Below are 18,437 nucleotides of genomic sequence, written 5' to 3' on the forward strand. Positions count from 1 at the left end.
GTTGCAATAATCTGATGTGCCATTACTTTTGATCAGCGGGTTCTTGTTAAAGAATATTATGGTCTTAATTCTGTACACCGGTTCTCTGGAAAGAAACAGCGAGAGAGGATAGAGCGGTGAAAATGCTGCCTTTATGGAAGAGTGTACCAAAAGCTTCGAGAACTTTGAGCTGTAGAGCGTCACCCTTGGTTAGAAAATGCTATTATACCTTGATCTATTGCTCTCTTCTCACATTTAGCTGATTGTAAACTGAGTATAGTGTTCGCGTTTACTAGTGTAATATTTATACAACTAACCTATGTAAGCTTATATTCGATTTCTAGTGGTGTTTTTTCATCATGGATTTACTTTCACGGTTTTATTTACTGTAGAAGAGACTATATGCATATGCAGCTTCTCCTTTGAATGAGCCTTTATCGGATTTACAAACGGGAAGTGCGGACCAGGCTGATCTTGCTCCTCAGACCGTCCAGGTTTGTGAAATTGTAACATATTTAAGCCCCCACTCCCCACCCCCAGAACGATTGATTAGGTAGCAAGGGTCTTTACTTTGTCAGGAAAACAGAAAGAGCAAAGCGTAAACACATTTAACATTTCGGAAAACAAACGGGGTACAGCTAATGCAGCTACTAACTCTGAAATGACCTGTTAAGACTCTGTACTTCACATGAGCCAAATCATACTCACTGAATTAAGTTCATATGAAGTACAGCTTCTGATTCAATGTGAAACTGCTAACTGAATTTGGATTGGCTCAGCCATTCTTCACGCCCTGTCTCAGCTGGGAATACTGGCTGTGGACCGGTGGTTATTCAGACACCAAACTTCTCATGAGCTGAACCAAATGCATAATGTAGGAATGTACCGGTAATGTAAGTATGTAACTGAAAGGCACTTTTTTCCCTTTGAAATTTTATTTGGTCGGGCCCAGTGCATTTAAGCATGGTGAAGGTATGATTTCAGTACAGGCCAGGGGAATTGCAGCATTTACATGTACACGTGTGTATATTACATGCAATATGGTGGATTTATATGCAGAATACCAGCGAAAACATGCGTGTAAAATTTTACACGAACAATAATAATATTGTTTGTGTAAAATTTTACATGCAGCTTAAATTACGTGCAAGATGCATGTATTAATCACAGGGAAATTTCCTCAAACAAGCTATGTGTATTTTTTTGATGGCAGATCTAAAAGAAATCATATGATGCTAATTGATCACAGTCTCTTCACATTTAAATTTCGATATTAACTAATAGGTCTTGATTCAAAACGCAAATTATTTTGAATCATGTTTTTCACATTCAAACCAGCTTTACTAATCTATGAAAGAATCTTTTTGTAAGTTGGAACAGAAAAGTTAGAGTCTACTTCATACACTGTAGTCAGCAGTGTACTGTGTGTTTTCTTTTATTAAGTCATTGCAAGACCATTTATTTGGCCGACAACAACAGCTTTTTACCTCATGAAATTAAAAAAAACAACTTTTTAGCAGATATTCATTCCAAAACATTTTAGTTTAACCAAACTGTAGATACATGTTTTTAAGGTTAATTATTGACTAACAATGTTGCTAATTCCTTGACGGCACAGGCTGAGGTTGAATTTGGTACGCTTTTAAAGATATAAAATTTCATATAAGCTTATGTGTATTTTGTCATGTATTTTTACAGGTATGTTTTGTGCGTGTATTTCTCATGTAATTTGTGTGTAATAATTATGGTGGATTTACATGCAAGAAACACGCATGTTTATTGTCCATGGCTGTCATTAGTAGCCGATAGCTGGCTTTTTTAACGGGCTACTGCAGTAAAATCAACTGGCTACCTAAAGTTTCTAAATAATAAGTCAAATATTACAAGGAGAATTTGTGGGTGAAGAGACCGGCGACTAAAAACGTGAATGACAGCCTTGAATGTCAAGGACTGTTTTGGAATGTTTCTTTTTTTGGAATGGGAGAGGGGGAAATGTCGTTTTAGTCCAGCATACTGTGCATGTAATTAGCAGTATAGTACTTCAGCTGAGCATAATTTTGAGAATAATAAGCTGGTAGAAATGCATTACTCACCTTTACAAGTATCTGTCTGACCCTAGTTTGGTCTCGGGCCTATAACCACATTGCCACAGATCAGTCTGCATTAAAGGAGCCTTCATACAGTAGAATATTAATTTGCAACCCACTCAACTTTTAGGTTTTATAGCATTACATGTAAATAAATTAATGCCATAGCAGTTTAGGCCTTTGTCTCTTGCTAGTCTGGCTATCCTGCCTATTATAAAACATCTTGACTATCACTAGGATGATGTCCACATGCATAAAAAACTGCCACAATGCCATGCACAGTTTACTTCCATCCAGATCCCCAAAGTAAACATAAACACAAAAGCCTGATTACATGAAATCTTAAATGAAGCTTGGGTCCTACCTACATTTGATTGAAAAAGGGTAGCCTGTGTAGCTGGTGGTTTTGTTAGGGAAGGGCCCAAGCTTCACTTCCAGCAAAACTGCCAGCTTTGTACCGCAGGCTTGAAAATGAATAGATTAAAAAAATCTATATACAGAAGAATGTAAATTGTAAGACAGCTTTTGGTTGGAATAATCAAAATTCAAAAGTCACAATTTTTACTAACTGCAATGGTTTATCCAGAGGCAGTGTACGAAGAAAGCGGTGTCCGATAGCCCGGGGCTAGTGGATTTTGCTATTGGGCTAGTGATTTTTGTTCTCAACTTGCCTGACGGGCAAGTGATGGGCAAGTGCTCTTTTTTGGGGAAATTCAAATTACAGAAGGATTGTAATCAATCCTGCTAATCAAAAAGGGTTTTGGGCCTAGTTGAAATGACTTGTGGGCTAGTGCATGCTACAGGTAACTACAGCTTGCCCTAATGGCAGGCTGTAAAACTGACTCTCTTTGCACCCTGGAGAAGTGATTATTAAACTTAACCAAACTCTGATAATTATCTACTGTAATTGTTGTTGAATGGATATCTTTGATTTCAGGCCCTTCCTAGAATCTGTTTCTACTTTGGTCAAAAGCTGTAGTGGTGTTTATCTTTTTGATTTGTGCCTCAAAATAAAATAGTCTCCTTTAATGTGTCTTTCTGACAGGTTTCCACATTAGAAAATGGTCTCAAGGTTGTTTCTTTGGAAACATATTCACCAAAGAGTAGAGTAGGGCTATTTATCAATGCTGCCAGTCGCCATGAGACCTCAAACACATTGGGGATTACTCATTTGTTACGCAATGCTGCATTCTTGGTAGGTGGATGTGGATTTCACAAGTTGCAAATGTACTGTTCTGTTTAAAGAAAAATGAAAGTCCATGTGCATGTAATTTGCTGGGTTATGTGGAATGTCTTACCTGACTTTATAATATTACGTGGGAGTCTTAATCTGACATAGAGTGTCCTTCAATAAGAAACTGATGTCAGTACAACAAAAACTTAATCTCAGTATTTCCATCTCCCATAAACAGGTGGCATTACTGATTAAGATGCAATAACAACAACTACAACACAGAGATAACATAACAGTGGTCATAAAACTTGATAATAATGGGTACAATGTAATTGTTTTATTTTCAGTACAAAATACTGTCAAACCTCCACCTGCAACCACTTCTCATAAGTGACTGCCTATCGAAAATACATTGGATCTTCGATATACCAAACCTCTGTATTTTAAAGTCTTTGGTATAACAAATGATTTTCTTTACCGTAGTATTAGTTTGGAAAAGAACCTTGATATATTAATTAAACCGTCTTATAGCAGACAAGTTTTGCCAGTCCCCTAACCCTTTGTTAACTGATGATCCACTGTACCTAGATCAGTTTTCCAATCAAAGTATTACAGTTGATACACTGTACCTCTTGCAAGAGACTACCTTCTTTATTAAAGTAACCACCATATTATTCAGTCACTTATGTGAGGTCCAACAGTACTCACATACATTATACTTTTAATTGAATGATGAATTTATGATATTAATAATTATCTCTAGGGAAATGAACAGCGGTCAGGATTTAGAATTGCAAGGGAGCTGGAACACAATGGAGCTAGTCTTGAGTAAGAAATGTTAACTTGTTTTGTCAAGTGCAAGTTTTGGTAATTAGATACATGTAAAAAGTTAGTAACTGTTATTCATTGTTATTTTTATTACTTTTACAGGGCAACGTGCAACAGGGAGCACCTCATTTATTCCTCAGATTGTCTTCGCAAGAATTTGTGAGTTTTGTTTACCTTAATGTTCAACTTTCTTACACACTCTTATTGTGCTCAAGATATAAAAATTGAGTTGGTAAGAATAGCTTACTGCAGGAACATCTGGCCCTGGTTGTTCAAAAGTTGGATAGTGCTATCCACTGGATAAATCACTATCCACCAGGGTCCGGTTTCTGAAAGGCCAATTAGCTCTAATCCAGGATTAAAATTTTGTTCCGTTTTTGTAGTTTTCCTTCTTATGTATTGCTTAGAGTAACACTTTGTGTTATCATTACTGTATCTCGGAGTAAAGGTTCAACAGTCTTTTTAGTTCGAGTTGCATGTTCTTAGACAAGAAAACCTTGTTTAAGATTTAGCTTAATCCTGGGTTAAACTTAACCATTTGAGGAACCAGGCCTAGATAATTAGTACGAAACCACTGGATAGTGATTTATCCAGTGGATAGTGCTATCCACCTTTTGAACAAACGTGGCCTGGACTATTAACCAGAATGTCATAGATTTGATGTCTATTGAGAGCACTAAGTTTTTTCATGTCAATTCACCTGTGTCACTGACTGAAAAATCATACTGTGCAATATTATTATGGTACATGACCTGCCAGTTGAAATTGACAGGATTCGTATGGGTCGTGGAAAGCTGGAAAGTCATGGAATTTAAGAATTTAATTTTCCAGGCCTGGAAAGTCATTGAATTAAATTGTCAGTCCTTAAAAGTCATGGAAAATTTAAGTTTTGTTTGATAGATTAGTTACTGCAGATAATAAGGCGAGGATAATGTAAGATACAGTGGAGTGATTAAACAGCGCAAATGGCATACATTTTGGTGGACACCAGAGTGTGTATCTGTTAAACTGTTGAGGGTCAAAAAATGCCCCAAAACAAGAAAAGTTTTTAAAATTTTTGAGACTGACGGCTAAACCTAGGGTCTTGGAAAACTTGAAAAGGTCATGGGAAAGGTCATGGAAAGTCATGAAATTTGAAGAGCTCAAAGGAGTACGAAGCCTGATTGACAAGTGGAACAAACACTTAACACATTATTTTTCCATATGACTATTTTAAAAGAAAGTTGATATCTCGCATTTCATGGGATTACACCTACAAGTTAACACTTATGGGATTACACCTACAAGTTAACACTTATTCGTTTTTCAGGGAATCTGTTGTTGATAATCTTGCTGGAGCTGTAAATGACCCAGTTTTCTACCCATGGGAGGTGAGAATGGTTATTGATTTCAGTCTACTTTGTACAATATCATAGCCCTGAAGGAGGACTCCTATAAGAAAGGGTGTACCAAGGTTGAACCAAACTATGATTTATTACTACAAGTTAGGTTCAAAAATGAGGCTATGTACAAAATCTGTGCAAGAGCAGCAAATGGGATGTACAAACATCTAAAATAAAGAATTTAAACACTTCATAAGTAGGTGGAGTTATGAAGTCTGGGAGATAAGGAGTGTTGTTGACTGTGACTAACATTTTGACGGCTGGGGGGTAGTCACTTTTTATATATATGCAGGATTGGCTTGCCTATAAGTTTCGTTTTTACATTTATTGATCTTTTTTTTCAGCTTGATGAAGCAGTCAAGCGTTTGAAATTAGATCTTGCAGTAAAGGACACACAAGCAGAAATAAGTATGTTTGTCACTTGCTGTGTCAAAGTCTAGACAGAGAATTTTTGCTCAAACGTGAACTACGCTTATTTTAAGAACAACAGTGCATGCTAGTTTTCAATGCGTCACTTGCCTGGACACAGTTATGAAATAAAGTTTGTGTCTTTTGGTTATAAAGAGCTGATTATGAGAAACTTTCTTACTTATTTTTGTATTCATTATTCTTGGTGCAGATGTTGTGGAGGAACTTCACAGAATTGCTTTCAGGTTTGTTAGAATTAGTGAAGTCTTGCTTGTTTGTGTGTGTATATATAGGGCTGTCATTAGAAACCGGACATGGCAGTTAATTCAGCCGGTTACCCTTAGTCTGATCATTCAGTAAAGGCTCCTGTTAGCCAGCTCATAGATAAATTGGATAAGTGTAGATAGGGCAGTTCAATAATCAAAGTAATACTGGGAACTTGTGATACAGTTAAATAAATATAATTTTAAGCTGAATGGGGCTTTCATTCTTCTTTTGAGAATTTTGTTTTGTTTTGATAGTTGTGATGTAATCCGTTTGAGTTACAACTAATAGTGAATTAGTGGATTCGTTAATGTCGCTTTAATAATTTGGGGTCCATTTTTCGCAGCTAGGGTTTGTCATCGTATTAGCTTTTCACTGAATGAAATGCCATTGTCAGGTGGCTATTATGCGATAGCTCTTTCACACTAAATTGATTGCATCTTCTTCATGTTATTGGGAAGGAATGTACATAAAAAATTGGTACAAAATAAATCAATTATTTCATGTTGTTTGAACAATTTTTATGTCCGTTTTCCCAAATATGTTGTAGTTAACTTTTTATCTCAGGTAATTTTTAGTTTTCTTTATTTCCACTTCATTAGCTTATATTACCATACCCAAAAACAAAAGAAAAACAAAAATAACCTGGGCCTGGTTCCTGAAAGGCTGATTAGTACTTATCCAGGATTAAAATTTACTCATTTTATACTCTATGTTATCTGGCAAAAATATATGCCTTTCTAGTACCTGCTAGAATCTGTAAAACATATGTGCATAATGTGTTTGGAAGAAAACCAATGCTTATTAGGGGAGGTAGGAGTAAAATTATGTTTAATCCAAGTTTAATGAAAAAATTAATGAGTCAAGTGAGTGAGCGAATGATTGAATGATTGAGTGCCATGGAATGACTACATCATCCATGAGCTAAAAATAAATCAAACATAACACTAACACAGCTTTCCCTAAGAAGGCCAGTTGCTAAAAAACCTTAATGACAGCCCTGTGTATTTGTTACTAGTTAATTTTGATTTAACCTAGGTTGATTCTCATTTTCCAATGTCTCCTAGCCCTAGAAAACAAAGGAAATTGAGAATCAACCTACGTTAAAATTTTTTAACCTGAAATCAAATTTGTGCTGTAATATACATTTTTAACATTGTCATCATTGAACAGGATGATTTTGCTACAAGTGTTTCTTCTCATGAAGTTTTGTTTGGTCTAAATTTCAGGAAGACCTTGGGAAATTCACTGTATTGTTTACCACACAGGGCAGGCAAATTTACTTCTGATGTGGTAAGAATAGAACATTAAATTAGCTGGTAAATCTACCACTTCCTCTGTTTTGCTTTTTTCAGTTAAGAAACTGGTTTTATCAAATGTCCTTTGTTGTATGTATTATTTATAGGTGGCCAGTGGCCTTTTTTCCTGTATTTACTGTCTGGCAACTGAAATTTTACTTTAAATTTTTGCATTGGTCTTTTTTTTGATAGGTGAAAAGCTATACCAGTGAGATTTATGTAGGACAGCGCATGGCTTTGGTTGGAGTAGGTGGGTATTTAAAGGAAATTGCAAGATTGTTTGTTTGTGTTTTTTGTAGTAAATACTTATAAGACATGCAGGAACTATATTTCTGGGTCCCAATCATTCAAAGGCCATTAGGGAGCTTAAGAAACAACGGCGGCTACAGTAATGAGAACGGCAAAAAAGCAATAGGTAACTTATAGTAGCAGAACAACAACTTTACACATGGATCACGCTTTTTTGTACATTTACTAGCCGTCTTTGCACAACTACAACATGAAAGTGCCTGTAATTTCATGTTTTGTCGAGGATGGGAACACAAGACAACAACTTCCTATTTCTTTTCCTGAACTTTTATACAGTCCTTTAGAATTTAACTCCAAAAAAATTTGCCAACATTTGATGAATTAAACAAGATGGAATAAGTGCGATAAAGGTTTGAGGCAGCGTGAATGCACTTTTTAAGTGACGTTTTCGTAGCAGTCGCTCTTGTTGTTGCTTAAGCTCCCTATTACATTATCACTAACCTAGGGTTAAGTTTGGATTAACTCAGGTTTCATTTTTCTTAGTCCATTTTAACTGAACATTTTAGAATATCGAAGCTTGAAATTGCGGACAAAATAACTACTCACAACTGAATTCAAATTAAAAAACAAATTCTGAAAAAAAACCCTAAATTTTAAGGAGGTGTATCATACTTGAGTTCTGCTAAGTCTCCTTGTAGAAAAGGCTTTACCATAGGCACTTTCACAATAACAGTGTGGATTTCAAGATGAAGGAAATCGGTTATGGTTTGCTGTGATTTTCAAAGCACAAAGCTTAATTCCATGTAGGATGTCAATGACAAAAAGGAAAAAAAGACAGTTATTCGTGTCCATAGCCTTGAGCAAACTCTTTCAGCTGCTCCTCAGTACCACTGTCTTTACAGCCTGTGGCTTGTTCCAGGTCTTATTATTCATTTGTCTATTTGTATTTGAGTGAGATCCTTGCCCTGGTAGCTACAATACAAGGCTGTGCTCTAAGAAAAATTGTAGGGAGCCCAGTGCTCCGATCCTTTAAAATCTAGGATGCCCAGCATATGATATGTATGAAAAAACTAAGATTTCCTAGTCGCCTGAGAGCAAAAGGAAGGCGCCAGGGGCCACCGGGCTCTGTTAGAGCACAGCCCTGCAATAACAATGAGCTTTTGAATAAAACTTGTTATGTTTCGCTCATGGTATTTGGTGACCATTGTACAGTGGTCAAACAAATGAAATTGTGTCTTTGAGAAGTCTAAAGGGTGACTGCATCTGTGAAAGGCTTGTGAATCACGAGTCAAAGGCGAGTGATTTACCAGCTTTTTGAGTGTTCTCCCAACATCCCAATTGGGTTATCACACCAATAAAGCATGTTTAAAGCATGTTTCAGTTTTCTATGGGTTTACCGGCACAATAACCATACGTTTTAAACCAATCAGAACGTGTGTACTATCTTAGTTATTTTAAAACAGTTAGTATAGGGCAAGATTTTGGGGGAGGTTAAGCAATTTACAGGTTGACTGCTACAAGCATGGCTGTTATATACAAGTTTTGACTGTATTAGGGTGACCCTAGGAAGGGTCCCATAGGTTTCCACTTGGTACACTGTACAGGTCAAAAAGGTGTGACTAAACGTGCTTTAAAATTTCTTATAATTATCTCTGAACAGGTGTTGATCATAATGAGCTGGTAGACCTGGCAAAAGGAGCATTGTCTTTTCTTCCAGAGGGTGAAGCTGCACCTAAAGAAGCTACAAAATACCACGGAGGTAGGCAATACATTTAGTCATTGTTTCATAAAACAAAAACTGTATACTGGTAATATTATTATATCATGCCTATAGTTTTTTTTAACCCATTGTAAGCGCACTTAACAGCCATGCATAGGCTGGAAAGTTTTTTCACATGAACTTCAGTTTTGGACAAAACTGTTCAGCGAAGTTAGTGTTCTGTGTACAGAGAAACAACCAACAGAATTAGAGATCTTTGCTAACCTGATCAATCGCTCTGACCGCAGCCCTTCCCAGAATCAATTGATTTTGAGAACATGAGAGTGAAAAGCAAGTTCTGTAAATCTTTCTAGGCAATTACATTGAAGAAAGTTTTATTGTACTTAAGGCAGCTATTTTATTCAGGTACTTTTTTCGAGATTAAGGGTGGCTATTATACCTTTCATGTCAGAGACTTTCTTTTTGTTCCTGATGATTTGTTTTATTAAAAACTCACACAAAATATCGAGAATTCTTCCCGACTTTGTTTGCAAAAACAACCGATTTTCAGCTTGATGTGAAGTATATGAAAATAATTCATTTTTGAACTGCGGTTGTAGATGAAAGTGAAGAATGATCATCGCAGTAAATTTTCCAATTTAAGCAATTGGAAAGAAGAAGCCTGAAAAAAAAATCAGGGCTTCAACTCCTCACGGGAGATATGAACTCAATAAATTGACCTCGCTCCCAATGTGTTGCTTCATAGCTCAGTTGGTAGAGCAACGCACCGGCAACGCGGAGGTCACGGGTTCGAATCCTGTTGAAGCCCTAATTTTTTTTTTCAGGCTTCTTCTTTCCAATTGCTTAAATTGGAAAATTTACTGCGATGATCATTCTTCACTTTCAGATTTTCAGCTTGTTTTTTTATTTTGAGAAGATGCGTAGAGTTACCATATTGGGGAGCATGGTATAATGGCTCATATACCATGATGGCTAAGCCAATCAGAGCTCTAGAACTGCATTATCCAATGATTCAGTTTTAATATTGTTCTGTATTAACAGGAGAAGTGTTGACATTCAGGCCTGGTCCACTTGTTCATGCCATTCTTGCAACAGAAGGACCAAGGTTAGTGGGTATTGTTATTACATGCACACACTGCTACAGTAGCTTCATCTGTAGTTGGTTCAGGTTGACTTCTGAGCAGCCAGTTTTCATACTTTTTTTCAGTCGACTCTGGTCAGTGCAACACCTCCCAGTGCCCAAAGCATATCTGCTTACCAGTCGTTTCGCTACAAATCGATTCGCTGCATCATATACGGATGGCGCTGAAATTGACTTTCTGTTAAAACCGTTTAAAAGACACTTAATATTAACTACAAACCGATAATCCTAACGAGTTAATTACCATTTCACTGAGTTAATCATCGAAAATTAAATGAACATCAGCAAACTTTGGAGCAGTTTTCAACTTTGTGGTGCAGCGAAACAACTTACAACTTCGCGGCGAAACGACTTCATTATGCAGCGAAACGACCGGACACCGGATGCCTTATCCCTTATTATTTTTTGTAGTAAAACTTTGTATAGATTATTTAAGCTGGTGTAAATTTACAGAAGGAGTGTAGATGCTCGCTAGTTTGTGGCAATTAAAGATAATGCTTGCTTATTTTTCGCTAAAAATCTCAGCTTGTAAAAATAGTTACTGTAAATCAATGTCCTTTCAGGTGGACTGTGCCCTATCTAAATGAACTTCTATTGAAACTTTATTTTTTCAGCCTTGGAAGTAAAGATCTGCTTGCATTTTCAGTGTATCAGGTGAGCTCTCCCTCCAACCAATCGTGCCATATGATAAATTACGAAAAAGTGATCACTTCCAACGGCAAATCATCCTTTACTATCGGCCATCTCACCCGGTCTAGAACGGCAATGGCCGCTAAGTGCGTCCTAACTGCGAAAGTTATCTCCCTGTAACGGCCATCAATGGCGAACTATGTACCAACTGATAGAGCGATTTTCGTATGGCCTTGAAAAATGGTTTCGGTACGTGTTCGTTATTTGTTTAATCAGCCAATGGATGAAAAGATCAGAACATGGACTCTTCGTTTTCCCGCCAAAGAAAACCTTAATATGGAGAAGGCATTGTTCGATTGGCCAATCGTGTTACAGTATGACGTCAAAGCAAAGTATCGATTGATTTCTAGGAAGTTCTCGGGCAGGAAGTTTTTTCACCCGAGCGTTCGCTTAACCAACCAAAAGCCACGCGCGTTTGTATCCATTCGATGAACCAATCAAATCGCTGTATTTCCGTTCGTTTGTTGTTTCTGTTTTGTTCGCGCGTTTTCATTTCAAGGTCATACGAAAATCGCCCAAAGCTCCCAATGTTTTGTTGATGTATATTTCGTTCTGACCATTTGGGTTCTTTTAGTAAGCATTTTCCCTTTCCCTCAGAAATGATATCAAGCCCCACCTCCCCTACCCCTCCACAACCGACCTGAAGTGGCCCATGTTAAGCGTGAGGTTCCACTGATAAATAATATTTGCGATCGTCAGGTTGTTGTTTTTGAAATTCCTGTCTTATAGTTAAGTATATTTGTGTTGTGAAAAAGATACTCTTGGTTTCAATGATTGTTTTTGTCATTTGATACAGAAACTCCTGGGCGTTACACCTTACATCAAATGGGGAAGCAACGTGGCAACAAACAGGTAAAAAGCACCTGTGATCAGGTCTTATTTTTTCTCAAAATTATAAGCCGAATTTTTGTGTGCATGGCAGACTACCGCACACGAAGGGTCGAATGACCTTTGTTAATTATAGTCGTATGTGTTTTCGTCCGAGAATCGTGGGGTGCGCATCTCCTCGCGAGAGGCAACGTGAATGGTCTCTTGCGCAACTGAGGGAAACATCGAAGAGCTTATGGCATTCAATCCATGCTCTATGTAAAGTGAGCCTAAAAAATATTGGCGCATACAGCCACAACTGGACTCAAATCTTCAAGTAGGGTCTTGTGGCGCAGTTCCAGTGCGTGGGTTTTCTAATTTCATGAAAGCAGGTGCGAAATTCGTGCGGAGACGTGTTTTATCCCAGGAGAGGGATTTGCGTGTTTTCTCGCGTGAGCTCCCCACTCAGATAGACGTGTCTAGGCCTATTCAAACATGCCATTTTAATTTCTAGACTCATGAAGGCTGCAACAGAGGCTGCCAGTGGCGTTTGTGGAGTAAGTTAAACAATTTCACTGAAGAGCTTGTTTCTGATAGTTGTTTTGATTTATTTAACTTTTATTTTGATTGGTTTGTCAGACGTTTTACCGGTAGACTGATTTAGGAACACAATGTATAAAAGGTTACTAGAGCGGTTTTCACTTGACTGTCGAAAGGGATTGGTTTTGGTTTTGGTTTTGGTTTTACTACGCCCTTAGGTTGGATAGTGTATTTACTTTGGTTTTGGTTTTACGACAGTCAAGTGAAAACCGCTCTAACAGATTTCATGTAACCAATCCTACCTTGAAAAGCCAAATAAACTCCTACGTTTTACGTAAGGATATAAGATATGCAGTTTGCGGAGGTATTTTTTTACCTTGATGATGACCTAGTGTCAAAAATGTTTACAGGTTTCTTTTTTTAATATGTTTTTAGTTCACTTTTTAAACCTAAGCAAATTTTATGGACAGATATAATTTCAATCACCAAATTTCAGAGTTTTATCCACAGACACTCAGGGGCATCATAAGTTCACTGTTTTGAGCTTATAATTAGGTGGGAAATGTGGGGCAAGTTTGTGTAAGAATAATGTAATTGTATCCATTTTTACTGTATCAGGCCTCTGCTTTTAATGCCAGCTACTCGGATGGTGGTCTTTTTGGATGTTATGTTATTGCGGAGGCTGCGATTGCACCACAGGTAATAATGATATTAATAATCATCATCATAATTGTGTGGTCTTAATAGTGTCGTATTTCTATTTGTTTACAAACCAGCTAGTTCCTTTGTGAAGGATCTGGCAAAGGAGTAGCTATTGGGGAGGGGAGTAGCTCCTTGTGGAGCGGAGCGGGGGCAGGCATATGACAAGGGTGGATATGCTTGTCGTCTTGTTTAGGTGTGTATATTGTAGGAACGCTGATGTATTTTGACCTTTTGGTTCCACTGCACTGTGACAATCACTATGTCCAGCTGACTGACATTGTTTCTGCAGGTTATGAAATCAGTTATTGGCCAGTTCTCCAAGGCTTCTAAAGGAGATATCTCTGATAAAGACGTAACACGAGCTAAGTGAGTGCCGAGTCTTAGTTACTCAATGTGATATCTTCAAGGAAGAATAGTAGCCGCACCCACATTGTTTCCGATGTACCCTGCTCCACATTTTGGGAGGGAACTTTTTTTCCCCGAAAAGCCCAAAAATTAGAACAACACGTTAATTTTAATTAAATGCCAATTATGTTGTAAGATATCACCGGTAGAACAGCAACTCTACAATAAAACTCAGGAGGTTACATTTGAATGGTTTTAGAAATCAATAAAGTTTTCGCTCGAAGCGATCGCTTAACTGGATCTGCTTTTAAATTAGCGATGTTGTAATATTCTGAGATGCACTCTGCCGCTTCAAGTCTTTTGTTTTTTCTTAGGCCTAGCTGCAATTCCAAACGCAATTTTGACCGTTGATAAATTTGATGTTTCGTGTTTTTCGTTTTAATTGATGCGGAGCTATTGATACTCGTAGTGTCTCCAATTCCGGAGATATTAATAAATGAGTTGTTTTGTTTTTTGGTCCTCGATGAATCATGAAATATATAAGTATCGCAAGTTTTGTACTTTAGGAATCAGATGAAGGCGCATTTGCTTATGAACAGTGAAAGCCAAGATACACTGTTTGAAGATATTGGCTCTCAGGTGAGTTCTATTATTTATATACCAAATAAGAGAATAAATTCTAAGGCGTCTTCTCTTATTTTGCTTTGAGACGTGAACTCAATTCGTTTTTTAAACTTAGATACAGTTCTTAAGAATCAAATTCCAAAAAAATTCACCTACGTTTTACAACTTGAACTACACGGAATAAGAGCGGTAAATTTTGAATGAAACGGCGTGAATTCACTCTTTTAAAGACGTTTTCGCTACCTCCGTCGACGGTGCTTCAAATCCCTGATAATGATGATGATGATGATGATTTTTTAACATTCTTAGGAATCTTATTTGTTATGAAATTCTTGTGAATTAAAATTTATAGGTTTAAAACAGTTCAATAGTTTGTACGTTAAAATGGCGGCGAATTAACAACCTGTGCGTTATGTCTGTCTATTGTTTAGATACTAGCGAAAGGAAGTTACACGTCAGCTGAAGCAGTTGCCGCTGCAGTCGATTCCATTACAAAGAGTGACATTTTGACGGTAAGGACACCGCAGGCTCTCACCCACTTTGCTGTAGCCTTTTGTTCTGGCGCAGTTTTTTAAGATGGCTTTTCAAAATGGCAGATAAGAGACCAGGAAAATTCACCTGATTTTCATAACTCTAGATGTAGTTTTGACACATGTTTAATTCATGCCTCATGTACCCCAAGTGGGTTATCTTAGGGCGCTTTCCGTTTGTCAAAACTGACCGGCCAGACCATCCCAGTAGTAACGAGAATTTCACTTTTAATCACAACTATCCAACTAGATCAGTCAAAACCTAAATACTAATGCACAAAGGAGATGGTTTTTCAGCAAAAACTCTTGGGAAAAAGCTATTTCACTGTCAAAATGACTGCTCCAGCTATGGTCCGGCAGGCCAGTTCCGACTTTTGGAAAGCGCTGTTAGTAGATAATCAAGCCTGAGGACCAGCTTTTTGAATTGACGGTCCTGAAGAATTTCCACTCTGCCTAAGCCAGTGGCAAGACAAGACAAATTATTTTATTTGGGGTCTTATACCAGCTGGTTCATCGACTGTTTTCCAAATAATTTAAAATCACAATCTTCTATGTTAAGCTATTTATTACACTATACATAACAAGTTATTACAAATGGCGATAGTTACATACACACAGACACAGTGACATAATTATTTTGATCTATTTTTTGTCCTCCTTCTTGTTTCTTATTTTAAAGCATTCGAACACATACTTTGGGTTTCAGTCTTCTCGTCAGGGGGCATCTGTGTTGGATTAACCCGTTAAGCTCCAAGCCCCAATATCTGTGTAGAAATTCTCCAAACTGATCTCCATACATTTCTTCAATGAATTAGTTGAGAGAATTTGTTTAAAGGTCAATTCATTTTCGTGTGGGTTATCATTTTGTAAATTCTCCTAACTCTCTCTCTTGATGATGTATAGATGTTGTTAGGAGAAAACTGATATTCTTCACTCTTGGGAGTTAAAGGGTTTAGATATACTTTTGAGCTCTGACACTCTTTTTGTGGTGGTTTTGCCCTAACCACTCGTCCACGCTCAGACCAGGGCGGATAAAGGTTGGGCTATGAAACGAGCGCGTCCGAGCAAAAAGGTCTAATGCAGTGGATTCAGTTATGAGCTACAGATCAAAATGGGGGGAGGAGTTGTACAATGTCTTAAATAATAGGAGAAAATAACGAAAAACATTCAAAATTTTTGGAATTGAACTTTTTTCAAACTCACACTCAAACTAACTAAAAAGCGGTGAAAATGTTTCGCGTTTTACCAGAGCCCGAGCTGTTTGAGAAGTATGGCGGAATACTGACATTGAGCTGGCTTCAAACACAACGGAAGCGCAGAAAGAGCGCTTCTACTAATCCTACCCCGCACCACACCTCGCTTGAAGAGCGGAGTGCTCGCGGTTTGATCGCCCAACCTTTATCCGCCCTGCACGCTACTGCCCGTCCTTCCACCCCATCCCATATCCAAAGTGAGTAACTTCTGTGGCTACCTCTTTTGTAGGTGGCCAAACGCGTCTTCTCTGGCAAGCCTACGCTGTCTGCCGCAGGTGATGTGTCAACAATGCCGGGTTTGGATGAACTCTTCTGACTCGTCCTACAATCCTCATCGTTTGTGTCGCGGTGTGTTCAATAATTGGTGCATAGCTACTGGTACAGACTTATTATTTTTAACCAGACTGATCGCTTATCGCGGCCATTTCTTGTTGTAAAGAAATTAATTTTCGCCATTAAACGAATTAACTTTCTCTTAATGCTTTTCAGTTGTGGTGACAATGATGATGTGTAGGTTTTCTAGTAAGGAACAGTCCTAGGCAATTCTCTTTGTCCAATACAATGGAACCACCCTAAGAATAATTTAATATCATCGTCAACATCATCACAGGCACTTTGCATTCCCGGCGTTATCATTATCTAGGTCTTCAATCATCCAAATACATTTTCCCAATAGAGAACTCCTTGCCTCCTTTCTCGTCTGTTGTAGGCCACTTTTCCTCTTTTACTATATTCATTTCCCCCCTAAGACGAACCATTTCTACAAAAACAAATTGAATGGCACTGACAATTTTCAACAGCGGTTAGAAACATTAAAGGGGATGTGTCATGGCAGTCCGATTCATTTTGTTTAATTTTGCCAATTACTCGCCCTCAATAGCTATGGAACTTAAAGTAAGCAAAGGAATTACATGGAAATGACAAAATTGAAATTCGAGACAAACAAATATGTCTCCTGAGCATTATTTTTGAAGTTGCAAACAGCAGAGATCAACTTTGAAAAACTGTTAGGCTGAACAGTTTTCAAAAAACCTAATTTCAACCCGTTTCAATCTGCTTCAGTTTTGCCCATCCGTGGCATCTGTTGTGTTATTTTAACGTTCCTTTAATATTTTAAGCGCTTATTTTTACGTTTCTCTTAATTTAACGGGCATTTTGTAATTTCCTAATTTGGCTGAATTTCGTGACACAGCTCCTTTAAGGCTCTGTCTTCAATATACCGGATAGCTCTTTCGTCGGCACGAAATCCATATCGGATATGGAACGGTGATTCCGGAGCGAAGCTGCACCGTGCCGATTTTGAAAGTGGATCGTGCACAGATGGGATAGGTTTCTTTGCTACTCTTCGTGGGAGTGTAAACAGCTGGTGGGAGGTTGGGGGGAGGGGTACTTCCCTATATTGCGTATACCGGGATGTGCCGCTGGACAGGGTATGGTTTTTGACCTTTCTGTCCTAATCAGGGTATATAATTTCGTGTTAGTCTGTCAACAAAGTATTGCCTGCACGATTGATTTGATTTGCTAGATGAATTTTGTTTGTACTCCAAGTATACAAAAGCAGTGACTATAACGTGAAAACAAGACGGCGTGCATTTTTTCCTTTGTCCTAAACAGGGTAATAAAATTGAGGGTGTTTTCCTAAACAGGGTATGTATTTTAGGAATTTTTTTGTCCTAAACAGGGTCAGGGTTTCAAACCCTCAGCGGCTCGACTATACCCAAATATTTGTCTAGTACCCTTCCCGGGGAGGTTAACAGGTTTTCATACCAGGCCGGAGTAGTTTTCATGTCGATATGATAAGCTTTTACTTTTATTGTATACATAGCCTTAGTCGAGTGATTACCAAACAGTTTCTTCCAAGGTACCGCAACAACTCCAATGCGGTAATTTTATTTTTTAGCACCGTAAACGGTACCAATCCAGACGTGTTATCCCTCAAAAAGTATGACAAACACCTCTGTCATTTTTAAAGGGAAGTATAAACCCCGCTCCCCGGGCTTTGGGATTGCCCGGATGAACGAGAGAACGGGAAAGGAATCGCTGGGAACGGGGAAAAGGAATCTCTGCTCTTATTTCCCAGTTATGTAACTGTGGTGTCATTCAAGGTAATTCTGGCCCCTGGAACAGCCGTAAGTGTTTGCTTTTCGGCTTACATTTTTAACCTAAAAAAAATGATCTTTGTTTTGTTTATCGTGCAAATGCGCTTAGCTGTGCCGGCTAGTTTATAATGGCACCTGTAATAACTGAAATAATCATAAACAAATAAACCAAGCATAACACGATTAGAAAACCGAATTTAAGGGAGGAAATATGCAAAACAACAACTTCATTGGGGGCGACGAGACGGAGCTGCGAGATCGCGCACATGACAATAAAAAGAGCTAGCCAGACAAGGCGTAAGTTTGACTATTGTTTG

The 18,437-nt window shown here is 38.0% G+C and overlaps 1 protein-coding gene across 1 annotated transcript; it reads left to right on the forward strand.

The window, feature by feature from the left end:
• Nucleotides 1–39: 39 nt before the first annotated feature.
• LOC140940252 (cytochrome b-c1 complex subunit 2, mitochondrial-like) lies at nt 40–16,500 on the forward strand. The gene is made up of 20 exons (XM_073389154.1): nt 40–188; nt 372–473; nt 3,112–3,261; nt 4,004–4,068; nt 4,171–4,227; nt 5,378–5,438; nt 5,795–5,858; nt 6,070–6,103; nt 7,352–7,415; nt 7,613–7,670; nt 9,330–9,428; nt 10,431–10,494; nt 11,145–11,184; nt 12,017–12,072; nt 12,542–12,584; nt 13,186–13,266; nt 13,559–13,635; nt 14,181–14,253; nt 14,670–14,750; nt 16,251–16,500. Exons 1-20 carry the CDS (start codon nt 123–125, stop codon nt 16,335–16,337), a joined length of 1,422 nt encoding a protein of 473 aa, XP_073245255.1. The 5' UTR covers nt 40–122; the 3' UTR covers nt 16,338–16,500.
• The last annotated feature ends 1,937 nt before the right edge of the window (nt 16,501–18,437 follow it).

Source organism: Porites lutea, chromosome 6, assembly GCF_958299795.1.
Source record: "Porites lutea chromosome 6, jaPorLute2.1, whole genome shotgun sequence".
Taxonomy (NCBI): Eukaryota; Metazoa; Cnidaria; class Anthozoa; order Scleractinia; family Poritidae; genus Porites; species Porites lutea.